Source organism: Heloderma suspectum, chromosome 7 (assembly GCF_057233095.1).
Source record: "Heloderma suspectum isolate Gila_16-S chromosome 7, 16-S_ref, whole genome shotgun sequence".
NCBI classification, from domain to species: Eukaryota; Metazoa; Chordata; class Lepidosauria; order Squamata; family Helodermatidae; genus Heloderma; species Heloderma suspectum.
The window spans coordinates 76644514-76669884 of NC_139464.1; the positions used below are offsets into that span (position 1 = coordinate 76644514).

At 44.0% G+C, this 25371-nt stretch overlaps 1 protein-coding gene across 6 annotated transcripts; it reads left to right on the plus strand.

The window, feature by feature from the left end:
* Positions 1-30: 30 nt before the first annotated feature.
* PUS7L (pseudouridine synthase 7 like) lies at positions 31-21617 on the plus strand. Of its 6 annotated transcripts, none has more exons than XM_084810672.1 (10): positions 305-384; positions 2289-2852; positions 3015-3205; positions 7016-7175; positions 12172-12367; positions 12472-12570; positions 13008-13089; positions 17689-17966; positions 20272-20325; positions 21135-21617. In XM_084810672.1, the coding sequence occupies exons 2-10, from the start codon at positions 2305-2307 to the stop codon at positions 21459-21461; spliced, it is 1935 nt and encodes a 644-aa protein (XP_084666798.1). In that variant the 5' UTR covers positions 305-384; positions 2289-2304; the 3' UTR covers positions 21462-21617. The 6 variants fall into 6 exon arrangements, with proteins under 6 accessions (XP_084666796.1, XP_084666794.1, XP_084666795.1 ...); XM_084810674.1 differs by having other exon boundaries at positions 3135-3205; XM_084810670.1 differs by lacking the exon at positions 305-384 and adding an exon at positions 31-167 and having other exon boundaries at positions 2289-3205.
* The last annotated feature ends 3754 nt before the right edge of the window (positions 21618-25371 follow it).

A 25371-nucleotide genomic window follows, 5' to 3' on the forward strand; every position in this document is an offset into this window, starting at 1 on the left:
AGGCGGGCGGGAGGAGGCTGGCCCAACAGCGTCCGAAAGGCGGGGGGGGGGGGCGCTTCGCTTCGCTTCCGTCCGCTCTTCGCAGCACGGACCGCAGGGCGCTTTCGGAGCGGTGCGCGATCATCAGCCGCTCCGCACCGCTTCTCTTCCAGCGCTGGCCGATAATGGTACAGTCCTCCCCGTCTCGGCTTTTAGCGCGGCCCCTATTGTTCTGAGGAAGGTGGTACGCTCTGCTCCCCTGGCCCCGCCTCTTTATTCCCTCCCGTATTGTGCGGCAGGTGGGCGTTCCCTTCCGTGCCCGGGACGGTCCCTGCCGGGCGCCCTTCCGAGCAGCCCGAGCCCTCCTCGGCCTCGCGAAGGAGTTCCCGAAGAACTTCTGCGCAGGCAAAAACGGATTCTGCCTCTGGGGGGCGGCTCGGGGGTCGTCGGGATGGGGGTATCCGGAGCCCAGTCCTCCTCGCCACGCTGTCCAAAAAAGGAGGAGGAGGAGGAGGAGGAGGACGGCGGAGTCCGCTGCTCCTCCTCTCGCGTTCCTGCGGAGTTCTCTCTGTAGGCGCGACAGCGGCGGTGGGGTGGATCGGACCCGCTGTGCCGCGCTGGAGACCGGGCTGCTCTTGCACGATTACTCGCCGCCTCCTCTCTCTTGGAAGGGTTAGGCAAGTGATGGCTGCAAAGGGTGGCCCTCACCTGCCCTCTCTCACTCCCTTTGGGGGGGGGGCTGCTTGCTCTCCCTTTCTTTTGCATGGTCGGGCCAGTGGAGGCTGGTGGCCCCGATTCGGTGGGGCTTTGAATCCGTCCTGGGTTTCCACCAGGGCCAGACAGAGCCCTAAAAGAGCCATCCGAGGTGCCGAACCTATTTTGGGGATAAGGTTCAGCAGCTTGGATAGCTCCTGTGGCGTTCCGGCTGGCTCTGATGGAAACCCAGAATGGGTTCACAGCCCCACTGAAATCGGAGCCACCAGCCTCTACTGGGTAGGGTGGATTGGGTCTAGCGGGGGCCGCCCCGAGAGAGTGAGCAGACGCTCTGGCTGCTGCTGACAGGAGCAGCTGCTACCTCCACTTCCGCTCCCTCCGTTCTGGGTGGCGCAGCCCAGTCCCCACCATGCACCCCTCGGGGAGAGTGTGTGTGCGGCCAAGTCTAGCAAGAGGATGGGGCCATGGCTCTTTGCACAAGCAATCAACTCCTTGCTTGTGCACCTTGGCTCTCACTTTGGGTGCTGTGGTGGTGGGTTTGGGCTTGCCTACACCACTGGGAGTGGGAGGGAGAATAAGCGGGCAGAGGCGTGCCTCCCCCCCCCCCCGTCTGCTGCCCAGAGAGAGAGGGAGAACAGATGAGTAAAGGTAGCAGCTGTTCCTGCAAGGCAGCCCTGCTGGCTCTTCTTCTCCCCACCAGGCCATCTAACGGGAGTACAACACCAGCAGCTTCTTCTGTTGGCTCACCTGCAATCTCTGGGCACAGCTCGAGAGACCCAGCCCTTACCACTGAACCTCCCATGGTGAGATGGCAGGTGAGGGACTGAAGGCAGCGGCAGCCGTTCCTTGCACTTTTATGGGCCTGAGAACAGGAGCTGTCCTATGGAGCCTGCCCTCTGAATCAGAGGGGAAGGCGGTGCTGTGCTGTTTCTGTACATGGCCCAGAGCAGCAGGGAAACCTCCCAAAGGCTGCTTCACCTTAGCAGCAGCTGGGCAGTGCCAGTGGACCCTCCTGAGGTGCTGGGCCATCAGCAGATGCCCTATGGTGCCAACCCTTGATGCCGGTTCCCTGATGCTGGCCCTGGCAGACGGCCTTTCCTTAATTCACTAGAGCGTAATCCTATGCATGTTTAGACAGAGAAAAGGCCTACAACTCCCAGCATGCCCCAGCCAGCCTTGCTGGCTGGGGAATGGTGGGAATTGTAGGCCTTTTCTCTGTCTAAACATGCATAGGATTGCGCCCTTACTGTATTTTGGATATGTTGCAGTAGAGGGCAGCAGTAAGTATGGACAGAAGTGCAAAATACCTATGTCACACGTTTATGTTAAGAGGATAAGAAGCCTCTGCTAAGAATTCTGTAATGCTAAGCAAAAGGATCTGTGTATTCAACCATCGTTCAAAAATACTTTTTTGCGTGTGATTTTGGCATTGGTACTATATACAGTAGATTTTTAAAACACACAGGTTTTGTTTAAAATAAAAACAAATGTAAGCTATTTTCTCTAAATTTAGCTTCTCATGCTTTATTCCCACCCTCAACATACACACACACTCTAAGAGTTGGCTTGATCTCACTTTTTTCTCTTTTTTCCAGGCTGTATAATATTGGAATGGAAGAAGATTCTAGAACAGCAGTGGCACTCCACTCTTGCATTTATGTGAATGATCACATTGGTTTCTGTGGCAATATAAAAACATTCCCAAGTGACTTCATAGTGACAGAAATTAATAGATTTGGACAGTTAGTTAATGAGATTGCAATGGATTCTCTTCATAATTCCAGTGCAACCCTGTCTGAACAAACTAGGAGCTGTCAGCAGGATTGCAAAATTCTAAGGCTGACTCTTCCAGAACCATGCATAGATGAGGGATGTTGCAGAGTTCAAGATGACAGTATTTGCTCTACCTCAGAATTTTGTCCTTCCTCTGTTGGAGAAATTGAAGACTGTAAAGCTAATAATGTACTTGAGTGCCACCTTGATAAAGCTGTTACGTTGGACTCCTTCTTAGATAAACCTGTAAGGGAACAACTTAGTCAATTTGCTTTCCAGGTAAAAGAAGCATGGGATTCAAAATCTGAGATGGACTTTCTTGCTGAATTCTCTCTTGGTCCAGTCCTTGACAAGAAGGTTCGAGCCAGCTTGCATGGAGCCATCAGGCAAGAATACCCTTTCTTAGTCACTGTTACAAAATGTGGGGAGATTGTTGTAAAAGCGAACCAGGACTTCCAAGAACTCTGTCAGCTGGTGTCTGAAAAGGAAGCATGTGATTTTCTAAAGTTTTTAGATGCCAAATCAGTAAATTCTAAGTTTGCTTTTAGACCTGACGGGATTAAAGAACACCGTAGGATGGTTCACCATTTTCTCAGTAAAAAGTTTGGAAAGCTTGTGGAAACAAAGTCTTTCCCTGACTCTCAGCAAAAGATTGTAATTACGGTCAGGTTTCGTGAGAAAAGCGGATCCAGGAAAAGGGCTAATGCTGACAGCAGGGAGAAGCAAGAAATTTACACAGGTAAGTATGCAACAAATTTGTGACTTTCCTGAAAATGTTGTACTCTCACAATAAATTGTCCTATAAGAGAATAATGTGTTGGATCCTTTCTCGGTGAAATCTACGTAAATTAAGACAATACCTGTTAAGGAAAAGATGCAACTACAAAGCTGTTTGGGGGTATATTAGTCCTATGCCTGTAGTTAATTACATTCTCAGGAAAACAAAATGCTTTAATATTAAATATATATTGTGTACATACAATAGCCCAAACATTGTCACCCATATGCAGCAAGGGAGAATGTGTGCAGACTCCCTTGTTAGATCAGAAACAACATATGCAGGAAAAGCTAGATACAGATGCATGTCGACGTTACAATATGGACTCAGGCATGAGGTTTCTGGTGCAAACACTATGCATGGTGGGGAAAAGCCCTTTTTATCCACATTGCAATGAGGGTGGGAATATGGACCCAGAACCACCATTTTGGGCATCTGGATTAGGGCCTAATTTAGCAGAGCATCATGTCAGTGCCAACGTATTTTAGCAGCCTGGATAATTGAAGGCACGGAAGGTTCTGAATACATTTACTTTATTTCTGAAGGCCAAACTAAATGGTACACTATTCAGGAAATTAGAAACTGCGTGAATGGGTTTAAAGCAGGGGTGGGCAACTTTGGGGTGTCTGTGGGCCATTCCTCATCCCCCCCCCCAGGCTGAACTCGACAGGGAGCCCAGGGCCCCTACAAATAAGTAGTGGCCTCACAACTCCAAGCCGTTTTGGATGAAACTGGTTACCTAGATCCATTCCAATCAGGTTTCAGACCTGGTTATAGGACAGAAACAGCCTTGTTCACCCTGGTTGATCACTTACGCTGGGGAATGGATGGGGGGAGTGCTACCCTGTTGATTCTTCTGGACCTCTCAGTGGCTTTCAGTACCATCAACCATGATATCCTTCTGGATTGTTTACCTGGATTGGGCTTGGGATGCACAGTTTTAAAGTGGTTCTGGTCCTTTCTGGAAGAGCGGTCTCAGAAGGTGGTGCTGGGGGACTTCTGTTCCACCCCATGGCTGTTAGCCTGTGGGGTGCTGCAAGGTTCTATCTTGTCCCCCATGCTTTTTAACATCTGCATGAAACCGCTGGGGGAGGTCATCAGGAGGTTTGGGCTGAAATGTCATCAGTATGTGGATGATACTCAGCTCTACCTCTCATTTCCATCTGCACATTCCAGGGAGGCTATGGAACTCTTCAACCGGTGTCTGGAGGCTGTTTTGGGATGGATGAGGGTGAACAAGCTGAAACTTAATCCAGACAAGATGGAGGTACTGTGGGTTGGGAAACCAACTACGTTGGATGGAGGTTTACAACTGGTCTTAGATGGGGTTGCACTCTCCCTAAAAGATCAAATATGCAGTCTGGGAGTCCTCCTGGACTCTGAGCTAACTGGGGAAGCCGAGGTGGCTGCAGAGTCCAGGAGTGTATTTTACTAGCTTAAGCTGGTTCGTCAGCTGTGGTCATGCCTGGAGAGGAGGGCCTTGCCTCAGTTATCCACACACTAGTCATGTCCAGGCTGGACTACTGTAATGTGCTGTATGTGGGGCTGCCTTTGAACACAGTTCAGAAACTCTAGCTGGTACAGAATGCAGCTGCCTGAGTGTTGGGGCCGACGCGATTTGATTACATAATGCCTATACTGTACCAGCTGCACTGGTTACTAGTGTGTTTCCAAGCCCAATTTAAAGTGCTGGTTTTGACCTTTAAAGCCTTAAATGGTTTGGAACGAAGTTACCTGAAGGACTACCTTCACCCATATCAGCCTGCCCAATCTTTAAGATCAGAAAGAGAGTCCTTTCTCATTTGCCCACCTGTGATAGCAGTCAGGTGGGTGACCACCGTGAGAGGGCCCTCTCTGCAGTGGCCCCACATCTTTGGAACAAGCTGCCTTTGGAGGTCTGCCTTGTTCCATCATTGCAGGCTTTTAAGAAGGCCTTGAAAATGTATTATTTTACTATTGCCTTCTATTGATATGACTCCAGTTGTTGCTGTTCCTGGTTTTATTGTGGTTTTATTTTTGGTTTTATTGCTATTTTACTGTGTTTATGTTTCTATCATTTTTACTATTTTAACTGTTTTAATGTATTGCTGTAAGCTTGCTTGAGAGGGCTTCTGCCCTGAAAGGTGACCACTAAATATTTTAAATAAATAAATAAATCCCTCGTTAGTCCTATAGCTTGCTGAACAGGCCAAATTTAGCTTGTTTTGAAGCTTCATTTGACCTGTTCATGTTCCACAGCACTGATATGGACATTTTTTTTTGTTAAAAAATATACTGGGGGGGGGGCAGTGCGGGCTGTACCGGGGCAGTGGGGGCCTCATGCTGCCCACCCTGGTTTAAAGTGTAAACTGCAGATGTGGGGCCCCATCTCTTATCATGTACCTGCTCAGACCCCTAAATCATCTTCAGAAGCCCCCTCCGGGTGCCCCTGCCAAAGGAAGTGAGCTGGGTGGCTACAAGAGTGAGGACCTTCTCAGTGTTGGGACCTCACCTATGAAATAAACTCCCCAAAGAGGTTCGTTTGTCACCTGTGTTGTTATCTTTTCAGTGCCAGGCAAAGACCTTTCTTTTCTCCCAGGCATTTTAGAGACCTAGTTCTAGATTTTTATGGCTGCTTTATCGATTTCTTGCTGTTCATTATTTTGCATTTATTCTTTTAAATATTTGTGTTGTATTTTATATTTTTAACCATTTTATGGCATTTTAGTTTTTTAACTGCAATCTACCCAGAGAATAGTAGTTATTCTAGTATTCTATTTATTCTATTTAATACATTATTATTAAATAATGAAATAAATAATTCAGGACCCTGGTGGGGAGGTGGGGGTGCTTTAGCCCTTTGTCTCCTGCTTCAGGCCTAGCACAGAATGCCCCACCCCACCCCGCCATGCCTGCTCTTTGTTTCAACAGGAAAGCTCCCTTGATACCGATGAGAGCTTTCTTCTTCATACAAGTAGGAGGTACAGAGGTTAAAGGGTTAATCCCCTGTCTGTCCCCATCGAGGGTCTGGCTCTGATCCCAGGCTTGCAATTTACACTTTCAAAAAATCTATTAATGTAGCTGGTAATTGTGTGAATGATAGAACATCTAGTTTGGATCTATTCGTAAATGTTCTGGCCGAGCCACTGAAAGGAGGAGGAGGAGGCTATCAAATGGCTACTAGTCCTGATGGCTATATGCTACCTCCAGTATCAGAGACAGTATGCCTGTGTATACCACTTGCTGGGGAACATGGGCAAGAGGGTGCTGTTTCACTCATGTCCTGCTTTTGGGCTTCCTACGGGCATCTTGTTGGCCACTGTGTGAACAGAATGCTGGACTAGATGGACCCTTGGTCTGATCCAGCAGGGCACTTCTTATGTTTGAAAAGTACGAAATACCAAAGTCTCCTTTTATTTTGGCCGCTGTACTGGATTTGGTACTGTAGCAGCTAGGATATCATTTCTGCGAAGTGCCTATCACATAGTGCATTATAAAATATGTTGGTTTATGGGGCTGCTATGGTTACCAATAGGCAGTTGCAATCATTTTGTTACTGCTTTAGTTTAGAAACTACTTAAACCAGAGAATCTCTGCGTATGCTAGTTTTAGTTCCACTGATCTCGGCAGAACAAAGTTTAATCAGTAAAAAATCCAGTCTCTCAATTGCTCCCTGTCAGCAAATCCCATCAACAAATCCCGCATTTGCACAGCCCTTGGAGGGAGACCATTTATAAATTCAGGCAAAACATTCTAACTGGGTGTACTAACTGCATTATAATGTTGTTGCAGCTTTTACTCTCCGGAAAGAGAACCTGGAAACACTTGAAGCAATTAGCTATTTGTCTTCTGAACTTGGTGTGCTTCCTTCAGACTTCAGTTACGCAGGCATTAAAGACAAGAAAGCCATTACATACCAAGCTATGGTTGTGAGGAAGGTGACTCCTAACAGGTACGAAAGATCAGCATTGTTATTTGAATAAAACCCTGAGTCTCTTCTTTTAACTTAGACCTTCTATTAGAGTTTGCAGATTAAAAAGATGTTCTAGCAGGTTAGAATTTAACTGATTTGATATTAGAGAAGCTAATAACAAAACAACAGTCTTTCATTCTTTATTCATATGTGATTTATCAATTTTGCCATAAGGCATTTTCCATATTTTATTTATTTTTATTCATTAAATTTATTAATCGCCACTCTGGGCGATATACAACAATAAAAACAGTTTATACAATAAAATTCAACATTAAAAACATCACATTTCTAAAATTACCCTAGCCCACCCCAAATGCCTGCCTGAACAACCATGCTTTTAATGCATGGCGGAAGCTCATTAAAGAGGGGGCATATCTTACATGTCCATTCTTAAATGGCTGGAATTGCAAAAACAACTCTAGAAACTGTTACGGTGTATATGATACGAATCCTTTATCTTTTGTATAGTAATTTCAGCAATCAAAATTCAAAGACGTTAAAATAGAACAGCAGAATATGTTCATGGATATGTCCACAGTAGGTGACAGAAATCCTTCTTCTTTCAACATTTCTAGCATTTAGAATTATTTATAAATAAATAAATAAATTCTTATTTATTTTCCTCTGGATGTATGCAGTGATATGCCATCTAGACATCATCTTGAAACAATTTTCTTTTATACGCCTTTCCAAAGAAAAGTAGTGTCCACTATTCCAGAGAATTTTCAATCTCAGTTGGTGGCGATCATCATATTCTTGGGTGGCAAATTCTGTAGTTTAACTATACACTATGTGAAGAAGTGCTTCCTTTTGTCTGTCCTGAATCTCCCACAAATCAGCTTCATTGGATGACACTAGAATTAGCTTCTAGTGTAACGAGAGGAGAAGTTTGGGTGGTCATTGTCAATAGTTCAGTAAAAATGTTGACCCAATGAAGATTGTCATTAAGCTATTCAGCATGACCCTCAAATAGCCGTATTTCGTTGCCTTCTCAGAAAAAGTGAAGGAAAGTTTAGGTAAATTGTAAAGCAGGGGTGGGCAATACGCAGCCTCTGGCCTGTGTGCCCCCCCAGCCCCCGAAATTCAGTGGCAGTGGAGGGGGAAGCTTCAAAATAGCCCACTACTTTAAAGGAAAACAGTTGTGGCGTCCTGCCAGCGTTCTATGGCAAACCACAGTGACAGCAAAAAGGGGCTATTTTAAAGCAAAATAGCCCCTGTTTGCTACTGCAATGGTTTTCTGCTGAAGTTTGGTGGCAAACTGTGAATTCTTTTATTTAAAATAGGGGCCTATTTTGAAGCTTTCCTTTCCTTCCTCTGCTGCACCGTCAAATTTTGGCTAGGCAGGGGTGTGGCGCCCAGGACGGTCTGGCGGGTTGCAGGGGATAATGTGGCCTCCTGACCTCTGGAAGTTGCCCACCCCTGCTGAAGTGATGAGGGTAACAGAAATGGTTTCAAAGCCATCAATGTTTGATTCATAAGCTGTTTTCTTGAGTATCATAAAGATGGAAATGATTTCCCTTCGCTTCAAAGTATTGATTAGCTAGTACTTGAGAAACATCTTTGCTTTGGGTGTTTATCCTACAGCTAGACATTTAGCAAAATGGTATAGTGTTACTTGTCTTAAAAGAGATTTTCACAGTTAATGGACTGAACCTTAAATTTACGTTCTCACAGCTCTGATCCCTGAAAATCTGTTGCTCATCAAAGAGAAACTCTGTACTGCGACCCTCTCTAAACCAGAATGACTCTGTCCTTGTCAGCCTTACAAAAACAAACTCTTAGGGCTTTTTCTCTCCTTGGTTGTGTAATGTACATGCTTATAATTGGAAACACAGCCAACAGTTCAAATATCTGGCCTCCAAGTGTTCACTTAATCTTTCATTTCATAGACATATGTGGTCCCTTTTCAAGTAAAGGAAATGTTTGTGTTGTTGCTTTTCCAAGAAGGACTGCAGCAGAATTGTGTGTGAGACTGGAGTAGCATGTTAAAAATGTAATGTAGGTTAAGTCTCCATCAGAGCTGCTTATTTTTTCAAAGTATTCTGTACAGTCTGTTACCAGTTAGTCCTTCCCCTTTTTAAGCCTTTAAAAAAAAACCCTTTTGTTGAACACTATTCTTTTCCCTGCCTGTCTTAGCATTCTGGGCAAGAACAGGAACTTCCCATCTATATATTGCACCTGGACTAAATTGGCAAAAGCTTCCAGCAAGATCCTCTTGTTTTCATTTCAGTTCATATTGCTTAGAATGCTTTTCATCTTTAAGTTCCTTCACACATCCTTATATAGTGAAAAACAACAACCCAGCAGCATCAATACAATATCTTCTTCAGAAAGTCCAGGTGGCGTTATCTTGTCTATCACAACCTTCAAGTGTCTATCCCCTCCTTATTTCTTAAAAGCAACACACTGATGGTTTATTTAAAACATTTGCAAAAAATGGAACAAATTCTCCTAGACAGCTAATAATAACAAAAATTAAAAACATTTAATCACAATTTAAAGCATAGTAAGAAAAAGTCAAACGGAAGCAGCAGACAGAATCAACTGAATTTGAAAGTAATAAATTATGCTATTGAAGAACTAGAGGGCTGTAGGCCTATCAGAGCAAGAATTTTTCCACCCAGTGTAGGAAAATCAACAGGGAAGGGGCAAGATGGAGTTCCAGAGCATGGTGCCACAGCAGAGAAGGTCTTTTTATGTGTTTCTATATTTATTATTTATTTATTATTACATGTATATCTTGCCTTTTTTCCTCTTGCAAGGAACCCAAGGCAGCTTACGTTTTATCCTCCTCCCCATTTTATCCCTACAACAACCCTGTGAGGGAAATTAGGCTGAGAGTCAGTGACTAGCTGAGAGTCAGCGACTGGTCCAAAGTCACCCAGCAAGCTTCAGGGCCTGAGTTGGGACTACAACCCGGATCTCTGAGTCTTGGTCCAACACTCTAAACACACTGGCAACTACACCTCGATTGGAAGTGGGATGCACAAAAGGGTCTAAGTCCTAAGTGACGGGGATGACCATATGGTAGGAGATGGCCCCTTAAGTCAGGGGTGAGCGTACTTCAAGCTTGCAGGATCAACTTTGACTAAACCCCCAAGATCCAGCAACTAGAGCCCAGTACAAAAGACATACACTTAGAATTTAAACATTTTAAGACCAGGAATTTCTTTTGAGTAGAATACCAACACTGAACAAAGCTCACAGTCCTTCCACACACAAATGCCCTCCTGATTACCCCAAGCGTTCTTCATTTCAGCAATATAATTTAAAGGGTGGGAGGAGTTTTTTTTTCCTGCTGCTGTTGCTAAGCATTTGGGAGTCCGAAATCCCTGCTGATCTACTGCAAGTCACCCAGAGATCTACCTTCTGCCCACGCCTGTTTTAAATATCCTGGGTCCAAGTTTTTTTATGGCTTTAAAGGTAATAGCCAGACTTTGAATTGAGCCAAGAAATGAATGAGCAGCCAGTGAAGTTGAAATAAAAGATGAGTCACTGTCTCCAAGAAATTGCCTCCACTCAGAACTTTAGCTGCACGCGCTCTCTCTCTCTCTCTCTCTCTCTCTCTCTGTCTCAGTGTGTGTGTGTGTGTGTGTGTTTAATGAGGGTTAACTTCTGCAACAGGGAGACTTACCATTTTGTAGTGGTGTTAAGTGGTACCAAGGAAATGTAATCAGAGTTGATTTTAAACCACAATTTACTGAGTAGCTAAACCAATTCTGATAGAATATGCTACCTTACAACTAAGGAGATATAAGAGAGAGGTTTTTGCAGTGCGATCCTATACATGTCAACTCAGAAGTAAGTCCCAGTGGGTTGCATCCAGGGTCTGCCTTCCCTGGGCAGAAGGGCTCTGCTTCCGGAAGGTGTCTCCGCCCAATTTGGGGAGATTCCCCCTCCCCTCTGCACCATAGTGCACCCCTTTCAGCAGAGATCCCAGACCCTCTGTGTAGTATTTTTAGGGAACTGGAGGGGCTGTTGAGGGAGACAGCTGTGAGGCACGTGCAACTGGGCAGCCACTTCTGCCAGCCCAGCTGCACATGCCTAAATCTGGATCCAACCCATTGAGTTCAACAGGGACTTGTTCCCAGGTATGTCTCTAGGAGGGGTCGCCAGTGTGGCACCAGTGGGTGCCATAGCACCTGCAGGCACCTCCAGTGGCACTCGCACAGCTCTTCCTGCCCCCTTCAAAAAAAAATTAATAAAAAATTGGAAGACGTTAGGCTGCTAGTGTCCCGTTCCTATTCGTGGTGCTCCTCAGCTGTTCAGTGGGCAGGAAGAGAAAGCAAGGCAAAGGGGTAGAGGGTGGAGAGGGAGGGAGAGAGAGAGAGGCTCTAGGCTAGGAGGGGGAGAAACAGTGAGGTAAAGAGGTGGGTGTGGAGGAGAAATAGCAAAGCTAGAGGCTGAGAGTGGAGAGACGGAGAGCAAAGAGGAAAGGTCTGTGTGGACGGAAGAAGATTGGGCAGGCTAGGAAGCAACGCTTTCTATTTCTCTCTCCCTCCTAACCTCTAGCATTACTATTTCTCTCCCCCTGCCCCCGACTCTTGACTACCCAGGCCCCGATGGCAGCCACTATGTGACTAGCCACATCCACTGTGGGAGCCATTTTGTGGTGGTGCCCACAGCAGTTTCTCAAATTCCAAAATGTGCCCATGGATCCAAAACTTTTGGGGACCACTAGTGTATGGGATTGTAGTTTAAACCAATTTCCATTTAAGATGGTGATGGTGAAATGCACATCACATTCGCATTTAAATATATGTTGAATCATATTATAAGCTCAAGTACAGATCAGGCCATGCATTTTTCTTGAAAATGTTTTGTGCTTCCAGAAAAACTATTTTCAGTAAAAGGTTCTATCAAGTCCAGTTTTTAAACGACTTATTTAAAAAAAACACATACGTACATAAATTTTATTTATGTATTTATCTAGAATGTGACACAGAACTCCCAGTTGTCTTTTTTTCTGCAGGTTGAAAGAACTTGGAAGCACAACTGGAAAAAAAGGACTTGGTGTCTCGAATGTACATACTGTGAGCCACCCACTTCAGCTCGGTCAGCTTCGAGGAAATCACTTCGATATCATTGTGAGAGATTTAAAACTCCAGAGTAGGGACTGTTCTGCAAGCCTAACTGAGAGAATTTGTGAAGCAATTGAGAATGTCAAGGTAAATCTCTCTAACCTTCATGCTCCCTATGCTTTAAGTGAGTGTACTGTATGTAATGCATAGTATGGCAAACGTCAGTTTATGTTTTCTTTTTAATTTTGTAGGCAAATGGTTTTATAAATTACTATGGAGCTCAGCGATTCGGTCAAGGGCAGAATATTCAGACAGATGAAATTGGATTGGCTTTGCTGAATGAAGAACTGGTACTTGTTTACATTTTTATACTGCCCTTCCTCCTTCCTAAAAGCTTAGGGTGATGCACATAATTCTCCTACTCCATTTTGTCATCACAACAGCCATGTGATGTAGGTTAGCCCCAAGGTCACCCAGTCAGCTTCACAACTGGATGGGGATTTGAACCCCAGGTTTCCCATTCTTAGTTTGGCACTGTACCACACTGGCTCTTTTTCCTCATGTGCAAAGGTCTAATCATTCTTACTTCTGATTAAATAGTCAATTGCTTCTCTGCCCACTGTCTGGGCAGCCCTGGGACATCCCTGGGATATGCCTGGTTTACAAAGCCCTGTCCCAGAGAAATTCTGTTCTCAAATAGTCCCAGCTGTAAAGGTGAGTAGCTGCAAGGTACTATTTCAGAATCATACACAAAGCAACCTGGCATTTGTGTTTGCTTGCTTTAAAGGTCAAAGCTGTAAAATTGTTTTTCACACCAGAAGACCTGGATGATCCTGTTAATAAGGCAAAGAAATACTTCCTTCAGACTGGTAAATATCTCATGTCGCTCATTTCTGATTCTGTCCATAACATATATTATGGGAAGAAAATCTTGCTGTGTATGGAGGATGAAACTTGGGGATCTATTACCATGTGTATACATAAGAACATTCTCAGCATTGGCTCTTTAATCGTAATTTATTTGCATCTTCATCAGAAATTTAATCTGAAAATCATTTTTGAATGTATTTGTATAGCATCTCATAACCTTGAAATAACTAATAATATTGGAAAGTGTTCCACTGAGGATTAATGATGGGGGTGGGGTGGGGAGCTGAAAAAAGATATTTGCTGTTTGCTCTGAAAAAATTGCACTAATGTTGTCATTTACAAAGTCTTTGGAAATGCAAATCAATTACGGGTTTATCTGCAGGTTTAAATGCTGTGTAGTGCAGCCTCCAACCAGCCTTTGATAGACTGTCACCTGTGCTGCAGTTTGGAGAAGGGTAGAAATAGCAGGCAGTTTCTTCCACTGTTTCTCATCTAATCCAAACCTCTGTGCAAGTGAGACCAGACTCTGTGTCCCATCCAAGCTTGGAAGAGAGGTTGAGTTTAAATAAGGGAAGGTTTCTTTCCTTTTTCATATCCCAGTGAAAGTGAGAGAAATCTTTGCCTCTCCCCAAAATCCTTTGCACATGCTAGAAGGCTTCGAGTAGGGTAGAGTTTGTAGTGAGGTCAAAGAGAGGCTGGATAGTAAACCAAACCTATAATTATGGGTATTTGAATACCTGAACCATGGTCAATGATTGGCCACAAACCAGAGTTTGAGGTCAGCTTGTAAAACCATAGCTTGACTTAACCATGATTAAGTATTATATTAACCCTGAGCAAACCATGGTTAAGGCATTTTTCATGCCTCTTCAGCCTGTCTACTTGCAAGGTGAAAAGCTGGACCTGCATGTGTCTCCTTATATCTCCTTATGTCTCCCTGTAGGAACAAGGCTTAGCTCAACAAGTTAAACGACAGTTTTGTTGTTCATTCAGAATGGGGATGGGGAACGAGTGGCCCTGCGGACATCGTTGGACTGCAGTTCCCATAATCTCTCACTGTTAGCTATGCAGGCTAGGGCTGGTGACTGTTGCAGTCCAATGACACCTAGAAGGCCACATGCTCCCCATCCCTAATTTAGAATCTCTGTCAGGGTTAATGCAAGAAGTCATGGCTATAGGGTGGCCATATGCCTTAATTTACAGAGGAGAGTCTCTATTTGAAGGGTTGTCCAGTTCAAGTCTGGTTTAAGATACAGAACCATAAGAAGGGAGAGCCTTGAAATTGCCCATCAGTGCCTGGACAGCAGACTGAACAGGCATACAGGCACTTGGTCACAGTCGGTCCCACTATGGTGAGATGTATTGCATTTCTAAATCTGCATCTATACATATAAATTAACATATGCACATTTTATTCAAATCCATGTTCTCTTGTCCTGTTTAGTGATGCATTTGCTCTTTTTTGCATAAGGAGCCACTCGACATGGTTAGCTCTAATATTATGTTGGCACCAAACTTTATTTTTCTTTTTAAAAAAAAGTACATATGTGACTTGTAAGTACATTGTATAATAGAATTATGCAGTTATTGCAGTTGCTTTGACAACCTGTAATATAGTATGATTCCCTCTATGAGAGGACTAATTTGTATGACCATAATATGGCCTATATAAGTCTTGTCCATCAAAACCACTTTTGTAACGTAACATTTTCCTTTAATTTCGGGACGTTCATTGGAATATTTCATTTCCATCTTGTCCTTTCCTTTGTTGGGCTTTTTTTGTGTGTGCTGCTCACGGTGTAACTAGAGCTCCCTAGTGAGTTGACTGCTTTCTAATGTAACTGATCTCTTCTTCAAACTGCCAGGACTTAATTACTTTTCTGTGTCCTAAAGAACTGTGTAGTATAGAGAGGTAATCATTGCCTAACAGAGCAGTGAGTTGTAGAATATACCACAGCATTAGACCATTTACAGAACCTTTTTAAATGCAAGTACTACTTGTGGAAAGGATTCCCCCACCCCTCTGGCCCCGACTCTTCATTTGTCCATGTTAGGTTAGAAGTGGCGTACGCTATACTTCCAAAGGCAAATGCACGTGTGTAATGGGTTTTGCAGATGCAAACCTTCTTCTTGAAAGATGGCTTTATGAAAATGGCATTTCAAATTCTTCTACTGTTCTTCATTGATGAAAATAAGCAACAATCTAATTTTTTCCCCTGATGATCTATTTATAACGGAGCAATTATCTTATGCATCTTTTTCACCTTTGACCAGAATTAATGGACACATTTAAGATCTCCCCAGCCTCTTATATATTCAACTCAGCATTATTTACTTGGAACAAAAGAACGTTTGCTTAACGTTCCACATTTAACAGTGGCTACATTTAGATTCTGAACTTATCCAAAGTCTTATCCAAAGCCCTGCCAGGCTGTCGCCAGCAGAGTGGAAGGGAGGGAGAAGCAGCATGTGTTTTCTTTATCCTCTGGGGACTGTTTTGTTTTATTTTTTAAAAAACGTTTTGGTTACAATGGGCTGGCCAATGTTTCCTCCAAGTTCCAGAACATGTCGGGAGAATGGGAAGAATATAGATCCTGGAGATGCAAGCTTTCCCCAACAAGCCCATGGAACACCCCCTTTTGCCTCTACTGATATCAGAGCTCTGATGCCAGAGAGACAAGGGCCATAGAACTTTCTGGTGGAGCGGAGTGGCAAGGCCAGACCTTCCCATCCATGATCAGTCCCCCCACCCCTTCACTCTGTCCAATTACCAATTACCTAGAGAGGTAGTGGGCTCTCCCACACTGGAGGCATTGAAGATGAGGCTGGACAGCCATCTGTCAAGGATGCTCTGACTTGGATTACTGCATTGAACAGGGGGTTGGACTCGATGGTCTTATAGGCCCCTTCCAGCCCTACTATTCTATGATTCTGTGTCCTTGGAGAGGTACATCCAAAACACCCCATGCTCCCTAGAATGCTTTGGGTGTTTATTCTAGCATTCTCCCTAGAATGTTGGCCCAGGGGCCATAGGATTGCAGCATAAGTGTGGCAGCGGACTGGTAACAAAATGATTAGTGTTATATAAGCCTGAAATTGGAATTACTGTTACTTTTTCAAAGACATTTTCGTCCATGCCAACAGAGCATGTCCCTTCCGTGATGATTTTTCTGCATTCCTTGCAAAAATGTTCTTCTGTTAATTTGCATTGCCTTCTCTGTCTCTCCATTTCCATTGGCTCCACTTGCCCTTAATGATGTCATTGTGTAGCCAATGCTGTGTAGCGTTATGACAGTAGGACATTCCCTGTATCCTCCCAGATAATCTGGAATCACCAGTGTGATTAATCCAAGAAGAAGAAAAAAGTAGCAACTGGGGGGAAATAGCAGGGAAGCAATGACAGTCAACAGTACTGAAACCAATAAAAATACTCACCATATTTGGGGGGGAATATTTGTCCCGCTCTGAAATTGCATTTTTTGATTTGTAAAGTGGAGAAATTTTGGCACAGACCCTCTTATACACAGTGGTGCAGCTAGTGCTGGATCTTAAGGCCAAAGTCCAGGGCTGAAGTCCAGGGTACACCCAAATGCCCACCCAGAGAATAGGAGATGATGGAGTCCTTAGCGTCAGCACGAGGGCTGGCTTGCCTGCCGGGGCTGATACTGCTTGCCGCAGCTTCCTTCCCATTTTTAAAATCATTGTATAACCTGGAGGCAGCCCAACTGGGCATGATTTCCAAGGGTCATTTTAAAGTATTGACTTTTTCTACAACAAAATTGTACTTATTCCCAAGTAAATGTATTTAGCATCAGGACAAGTAAACTCTGCTTTATTCCAGTAGTCATGATGGGGCTATGGTTTAAGTGAGTTTAAAATGTAAAACTGCACATGTTCAGAATATTTCTTTCTTTTTTAAAAAATCGGGTTGGCAAACAGCTTTGGTGTTGTTGTAAAAGATGGCATGGTGGTAGCAGAGAAAGGTTTATGGCGTGCTTCACAATTGAAGTGATACACTTAGGCATTCTGGGAGTTGTAGGACTTTTTTCTGTCTAAACGTGCATAGAATTGCATGTTTAGCATTCTGGGATGCTGGGAGTTGTAGGATTTTTTTCTGTCTAAACGTGCATAGGATTGCACCCTTAGCTATTGAAAAAGCCCCCCCCCCCCCCCGGACTATGAAGTCCAGGGTCTAAAATCCCCTAGCTGCACCACTGATTCTACACAATCCCCTCCCACTTCTTAATATTACTTCCTTCAGCTTCTTAAACTCAAACATGAAATAACTTAAGAGTGGGACTACATACATGTTTAAAGCCATTGCTCTTCTTCTGCAAAGGCAGGAAAACTCTAAACATGCATCTGGAACCAGCACTGAGGAAAAAGCAGCTGGCAGAAAGGACTTGAAGGGGAAAGTGCTAGGTAACTGAGTAAGAGAAGGGCTCAGCCCCTTTTAACCACCTGCCACCTCTGTGCCGAAAGATCCGGCTCTTTTGGCCCCAGTCTGCAACTGAGACACAGCACCTGAGCTCTGAAGGAATGCATTAGAAGCAGCACATGTAACTCTACCCATAATCAGTTTCTCTCTTACCTTTTAGAGGATGCAAAAAGTACCCTTGCGATGCTGCCTGACTTTAAAGTAAGAGAGAAGATGCTACTGCGTGCCTTGAACCGCTATGGGATAAATCAAGAGGGCTGCGCACGAGGATGGCTCAGCATTCCTCACTCCACGCGCATTTTCTATGTTCATGCATATTGCAGTAAAATTTGGAATGAGGCTGCATCCTACCGGGTTAAGATCTATGGTAGAAGAGTCGTGGCTGGTGATCTGATCTTTTCCGAAAAATGTACCGAAAGCTGTTCGCTGAGTGACAAGGTAAACAGGAGCTTGAAAAATATTGATAACATATCTGATTCAGGAGTCCCAGTCTCCTGTTTGGATGAGCTCTATGTGGCCTTTATATTTTTTTTATTAAAATTTTGATGAGCCCTTTGCTCCTCCAGGCACTCTATAAATAAACATCAGACACTGTGCTTAAAAAGGTGCTTTTGGCGGGGGCATTGAAATAGCTTATTTTGCAATGCATGTTTATGAGAACTGAAAGCATCGCGCTTTTAGGAACTATAGCAGTTTTCTCCATTCTTGCGCCTCCCAGATATTTTGGACAGCAGCTCCCAGCAGCCGCCACCAGCATGGCCAATCATCAGGCATGCTGGGAGTTGTAGTTCAAAACATCTTGAGGGCACCAGGTTTGGGAAGGCTGCCCTATATATAGCATGATCCAGGAGGCTGAATGTGTAAAATAGGATAGTACTACCCTTGGTCTAAGATGATTGTATGTTAAATCATGTGTCAGATCACATGCTCAAAAATGTTGAAGGAGTTGGTTGATGCAGGATGTGGTGAGTCACAACCTAGACACAAGTTGAAAAATGCCCTAGTCCAGGTAATATGCCCACTGTAAGTCAGAGCATCCTAATGCAGGGGTGAGCAGAAGGTAGATCTCCAGATGTTTGGACTTCCAGCTCCCATAAGCTCCTACCAACTTGACCAGCATTCCAGGAGGAATGCTGGAAGTTGGTCCCAAATATCAGGAGATCTGCCTTCTTCCCACCTCTGTTCTAGAGGATGGTCATACCCTGTAGCAAAAAAACACAACACCCTCATGGTTTTCAGCAACAGACCTGAAAATCTGAGTTTTGCATCCATTTGCCAACTTTGCAGAAAGCTGTTTAAATTTCATGTTTTATTGTGTACGCTTGGTGCTCAGACCTTTTGATAGAAGCAATGTGATGGTTGGAGGAAGAAGTATGTGTTGGGAAGCATTGTGTATTACATTTTAATCCACCTGTCCTCCAAGGAGCTCAAGGCAGCATATATGGGTCTCCTCACCACCCCATTTTATCCTCCCAACAGCCTTGTGAGGTCATTTAGGCCTGTGAGATATAGTGACTAGCCTGAGGTCACCCAATGAGTTTCTTGACTGAGGGAAGATTTGAACTTGAGTCTCCTCTGTCCTATTCCAAAATGTTTACCATTACACTATTCTGGCTCTTGGAAAGAGAATTTAATTAATATTATAATAAATAAACTAAATAAATAAATTTATGTCATGAGAAAGGGGTGGGCAGGGTGTAAAAGCATTCCCACCCCCACAACACAAAAACCTTCTGTTGACGCTGTCTTGAATTCAAGAGCATCTCTGCTGTTATAAGGATTAGAAACCTTCCCCCACCCCTTAATTAAAATGGATGTTCTCAGAAATTATGGCCAGGTATCAGATGAAATTCTGTGTGCGTGGAATCATAGAAGACAAATGGCTCTAACAAAAGGACATTATGCCAGTGTGGTGTAGTGCTAAGAGTGTTGGACTAGGAGCTGGGAGATCCGGGTTCTAGTCCCCACTCGGCCATGGAAGCTCACTGGGTGACTTTGGGCCAGTCACAGACTCTCAGCCCAACCCACCTCACAGGGTTGTTGTTGTGAGGATAAAATGGAGAGGAGGAGGATAATGTAAGCCGCCTTGGGTTCCTTGCAAGAGGAAAAAAGGCGGGGTATAAATGCAAGCAAGCAAGCAAGCAATAAATAAATAATACAACTATATTTCATCTGGGCTCTAAAGTGGGGTTAAAAACTGTTGGGTAAATGAAAAATAAAATAGATGGATCTGTCTTTTATTTTGTTCCAAAAGCTATTATGGAAAAGAAGTTCTGAAATTCAAAGACCTTAATCCAGTAGGAAGCCCATGTACTCTTCAATCATGAAGTTACTTCAGCATGGCTAATATTAATTTCACATTCATTACCATTTAAAGTGGTGTGTTCTGAGATTAGAAATGGGATAAGTGAGGAGCCAAGTCAAATAGTTGTTTCTAATTTTGTGCTGGTTAAAACCAACCATTTCTCCTTGCAATAAATAACTTGGAAATACTTTCTCTTAAGAGATGGTTAGGGCTGCAGTCCCATGGCCATTCACCTAAGAGTAGGTATGGATGGAATTGTAGTGTAGGTATGTAGTCAGTACTCAATGAGTTCACAATCTACACTTCCATTGTGTGTGTGTTTTAAACCAACAGTTACCTTTTATTCTATATTTATCTCTGATTTTTTGAAGGATAGGGAAGAGGTCTCTGTAATAAATAAATCCACTAAAATGCATACCTCTCTATTTTTTACACCAGATCCATGTGGTAACATTGGCAGAAGAAACAGCCAATCAATATGCAATAAATCAAGTACGTTTGTTTGGAGGAAACAATGTTTTGGATTGAATGCATGCATGCATGAATGAATGAATGAATACTGCAGGTTGTATCCAGTGTTAGTTCTACTTAGAGCAGACCCATTGAAATGAATGGGACTTAAGTGAGACTAACAACGGATGCAACCTTAAGCTTGTAAGATGGGCTTTAGGTTAAGTGGGATAATTTTGTCACTAGGATCATCACTGGAAAACATGAATCAAAAGAAATATGAGCCCAGGTGAAAGACCCTTTTATAGGGAAACACAGCTCTGAGTGCGTTTTGCAGGCTTCTTCCACCAAGCCTTGCATGCATACTTTTTTTGACCAGGACTTTGCCTGTGTTCCTTTGTTCTGACACCCAGTGCCAGCTCTGGCTTTTTGAGGGCCTTGGGCAAGATGCTCTCAATGGGCACCCTCCCTCAGTGAGTCCACCTTCTCAGCACCATTGCCACCAGCCGTTGTTGCTCCCCATCCTCTTCCTCATCATTGCTACCACTTGCTTGCTTGCGAGGCAAAGAGCCAATGAGCAAGTAGGCAGTGGCATCTGCTGCTCCTCCTTTTCACCACCACCATTGTCTTGGCCAGAGAGAGAGGCAGGTGAACAAGCAGGTTGCAATGGTGAAGAGAAGGAGCAAGTGCAGGGGTTTCTTCTTTATGGGCCCCAGCCAGTGCCCAATCATGCCTATCCTTGACACCAGCCCTGCTGCCCTCCCCTCTCCCCCCCCATGCAGTTTTCTGTGTTGTGGTGAGTTATTTTTTACATAAAAGATACACTCATACTACTTTTTTTCCTCCCAAAGGTTATTCTTCCAATGGCTGGTTACAGTGTCCGATATCCCACTAATAAAGTTGGGGAGTGGTATCACAAAAGGCTTGCCAGTGATGGGCTTCAGATGTGCCAGTTCAGAATTCCTGCGTTACAGCTGAACGTGCCTGGCTGCTACAGGCCTCTCCTGAAATACCCTCACATTCTGTCATTTCATTTTTTAGAAGGCGATGAAAAAGAAATAGGAACTGGAGAGACTCCCAAAAAGGATTCAGAAATGTCTCTTTCTTTGTCATTTCAGCTTGATCCTTCGTGTTACGCAACTGTTTGTTTGGGAGAAATCATGAAGTGCAATCTTTAATATATTTTTTTTAAAAAAAAGATGTTTAGCACAACTTTGCAGGAACAGGGTGCACTCACTAAAGATGGCACAGACTCAGTGGGGAGGAAAGTGGTGCTGAAAAGAATGTGCTGAAATTTATTTTATTCATATAATAAAAAGTCACCTTTGGGGACAAAACCAGTGTTTTGCATCAACTATTTAGAAAACTGTAAGTCATGGAAATTAGAGAGATTGAGGATACAAATCTATACCCACTTATCAGGGAGTAAGTCCCATTGAACTCAACAAGGCTTACTTCTGAGTAGACATGTATAGGATTGCACTGCTACAATCTTATACACACTTCCCTGGGAGGAAGCCCCCTTGAAATCAGTCAAACCTGTTTCCAAGTAGACATGCATAGTATTGTATTGAAAAAAGCTTATCTGAATTTTACATCAGAACCAAGCCAAACAGAACCAAATTACAAAGCATATCATCTTGCTATAAAAACAACAGAAACAGCCCTGAACTGTAAAGAGGGAGTTGCTTCAAGTAAGTTGGTCTTTGAGTATTCATTGGGGTGGAGGCGGGGGCATTCATACTTCATGAATGAAGACAGATGACATTTTTTTTCAAGCCCTTTTCAATTTGGCCAAGAGTATCTTCTAGACATTTGAGCTGAAATCCCCTACCCACTTACCTAGGAGTATGGCCCATTGAACTCAATGGAACTTATTTCTGAGTAGACATATATAGGATTGTACTGTTAATCTTCTCCCACTGGTTGGCTAACTTGACCTGCAGCCAAGTGAAACTGGATTGTTTCCCTCCGCTTGCCATTTATCTATAAATCAGAACACAATTTAAAACTAGCAACAGCTAAAAACACAAACAAAAGATGTCAACAAAAGGTCCAGTGGAAAGAAACCAGCTCCAGCCACCATTAGCCAGTGAAAAATGCTTTCCCTGCCAAAAGCCACATTTTTACTAGACACCAGGGATGTGGCCAGATGTGATGCAGGAGGCAAGGATTTCCCAAAGTGGGTGCCATAGAGAAGGCACAGCTCCCTGCCAGTATGGTTCTCATATCTGTAAAGAGATGGTCTGCAATGAAGTATCCATCCAGCTCTGACCTCCACCATCTTGCTGCCACTCCTGATCTTGCCCCCTCCCAGGATCTGCTGCCTGAGGCAGCCACCTCACCCTGCCTAATGGTAGGGCCAGCCCTATAATTTGCCAACCTTATCAGGGGAAGCCCATCCAGAACAGGTAAAACCAACATTCCTCTACCCCCTAGGTTAGACTGCCATCTAAACCTCCATCTTTTGGGGATTAAACTTCACCTTGCTAACACCCATCTTGGAAATGCTTTCAGGCATTCATACCACAGCAGGATTTCATGAAAATGGGTTCTATGAAACACTTTCACTAGGCAACTTTATCTGGCCCCAATTTCTTTTTGATGCCAGGACATTTTACATGTCCAGCCTATAATATCTGTTTTGCCGCTAAACGTTTTTTAAAAATCTGCTCTGTTTTTAAATTAACAATTAAATTGGGTTGTATTATTTGTATTTACATTTTATCAAAGCTGCTCTTGGTGCATCGGAGAGTAGGGTGATGAGTGCCTAAAACAAATGAAATGAAATACAGTGCTTGGTATGTCATCAGCCTATTGATGACTCTAATGCTGAACTTTGAGACACTCTGTCCCAGTAGTAGCATGTGGAACCTTGCAATGCCCTGCAGGTTAAATCCCATGAGGTAAAACAGCATTCACACAGTGCTGCCCTCTGGCACTGGCCTCTCAGGTAGCACCATCAGCGTCCCTTAGCTTTTGGGCTTAGAGCAGAGGTGGGCAAATTTGTGATACTCCAGATGTTTTGGCCTACAACTCCCATGATCCCTCATCATTGGCTATGCTGGCTAGGACTGATGGGAGTTGCAGGCCCACAACATCTGGAGTGCCACAAGTTGCCCGCACCTGGCTTAGCATTCCCCAGCCTCCATACCTTTCTTGTTTACTGCTCCCTGGTCCCCGCCCCTGTTGAGGAGCCCTGATTTTCTCCTCTCAGCCTCTCTTTTTCAGGCCCTTTCCTCTTCCAGTCATCCCATCTCTGAGCCCTCTGCAGCTCAGGCTGCTATGATCTAGGGCAATCGTGTGTCCTCTTTTACAAAGGACAGTCCTCTATTTGAAGGGCTGCCAGAGAACTGTGCTGTATTCTGAAGTTCCTCTATTAGAAGGGCTGCCCAGTCCAAGTCTGCTTTAAAGATAAAAGAACCACCAGAAGGAAGAGCCGGGCCTCGACGTTGTCCATCAGCAGCACCCAGACAGCAGACTGAGCAAGGCATACATACAGGTCACCTGGTCACAGTCTTCCATGGTCACAGTCTTCCACAGTGAGGTGTAGTGTATTCCTATTTAAATTATAATAACTTTCTAAATGTTGTTGTTCAGTCGATAAGTCGTGTCCGACTCTTTATGACCCCATGGACCATAGCGCACCAGGCCTTCCTGTCCTGCGCTCTCATGGAGTGTGCTCAGGTTCATATTCATTGCATCGGTGATGCTATCTAGCCATCTCATCCTCTGCCGTCCCCTTCTCCTTTTGCCTTCAATCTTTCCTAGCATCAGGGTCTTTTCCAGGGACTTTTCGCATTAGGTGGCCAAATATTTGAGCTTCAGTATTCACTATTCAGTTTCCACGGAGCAGTCAGGGTTGATTTCCTTTAGGATGGACTGATTGGACCTCCTTGCAGTCCAGGGGACTCGTAAGAGTCTTCTCCAGCACCACAGTTCGAAAGCATCCATTCTTCGGTGCTCAGCCTTCCTTATAGTCCAGCTCTCACAGCCAGATGTTACTACCGGGAAAACCATAGCTTTGATTATACGGACCTTTGTCGGCAAGGTGATGTCTCTGCTTCTTACTATGCTGTCTAGGTTTGCCATAGCTTTCCTTCCAAGGAGCAAGCGTCTTTTAATTTCAGGGCTACAGTCACCGTCTGCGGTGATCTTGGAGCCCAAGAAAGTAAAATCTGTCACTGCTTCCATTTCTTCCCCTTCTATATGCCAGGAAGTGATGGGGCCAGATGCCATGAGCTTAGTTTTTTTAATGTTGAGTTTCAAACCAGCTTTTGCACTCTCCACTCTCCTCAACTAGAGGCTCTTTAGATCCTCTTCGCTTTCTGCCATTAAGGTGGTATCGTCTGCATATCTGAGGTTGTTGATAATTCTCCCAGCAATCTTAATTCTGACCTGTGATTCATCCAACCTGGCGTTTCTCATGATGTACTCTGCATATAAGTTAAATAAGTAGGGTGACAATATGCAGCCTTGTCGTACTCCTTTCCCAATTTTGAACCAATCGGTTGTTCCATGTCTGGTTCTGACTGTTGCTTCTTGACTCTCGTACAGGTTTCTCAAGAGACAGGTAAGGTGGTCTGGTACTCCCATCACTTTCAGAATTTGCCACAGTTTGTTGTGATCCACACAATCAAAGGCTTTAGCGTAGTCAATGAAGACATTTTTCTGGAATTCTCTTGCTTTCTCCATGATCCAGCGAATGTTGGCGATTCGATCTCTAGTTCCTCTGCCTCTTCCAAACCCAGCTTGTACTTCCGGTAGTTCTCGGTTCACATACTGCTGAAGCCTAGCTTGTAGGATTTTGAGCATCACCTTGCTGGCATGTGAAATGAGCGCAATTGTACGGTAGTTTGAACACTCTTTGGCGTTGCCCTTCTTTGGAATTGGAATGTAAACTGACCTTTTCCAGTCTTGTGGCCACTGTTGAGTGTTCCAAATTTGTTGGCATATTGAGTGCAGCACTTTAACAGCATCATCTTTTAGGATTTTAAATAGCTCAGCTGGAATACTGTCATCTCCGCTAGCTTTGTTGTTACTAATGCTTCCTATGGCCCACTTGAATTCTCTCTCGAGGATGTCCGG

Bases quoted from the DNA above. Each gene is read 5' to 3' on its own strand.
- PUS7L (XM_084810670.1), top strand. From the start codon at position 2,305: ATGGAAGAAGATTCTAGAACAGCAGTGGCACTCCACTCTTGCATTTAT. The intron at 7,176-12,171 runs GTACGAAAGATC...TTTTTTCTGCAG, and splicing joins AGGAAGGTGACTCCTAACAG to GTTGAAAGAACTTGGAAGCA. The intron at 13,090-17,688 runs GTAAATATCTCA...CTTACCTTTTAG, and splicing joins GAAATACTTCCTTCAGACTG to AGGATGCAAAAAGTACCCTT.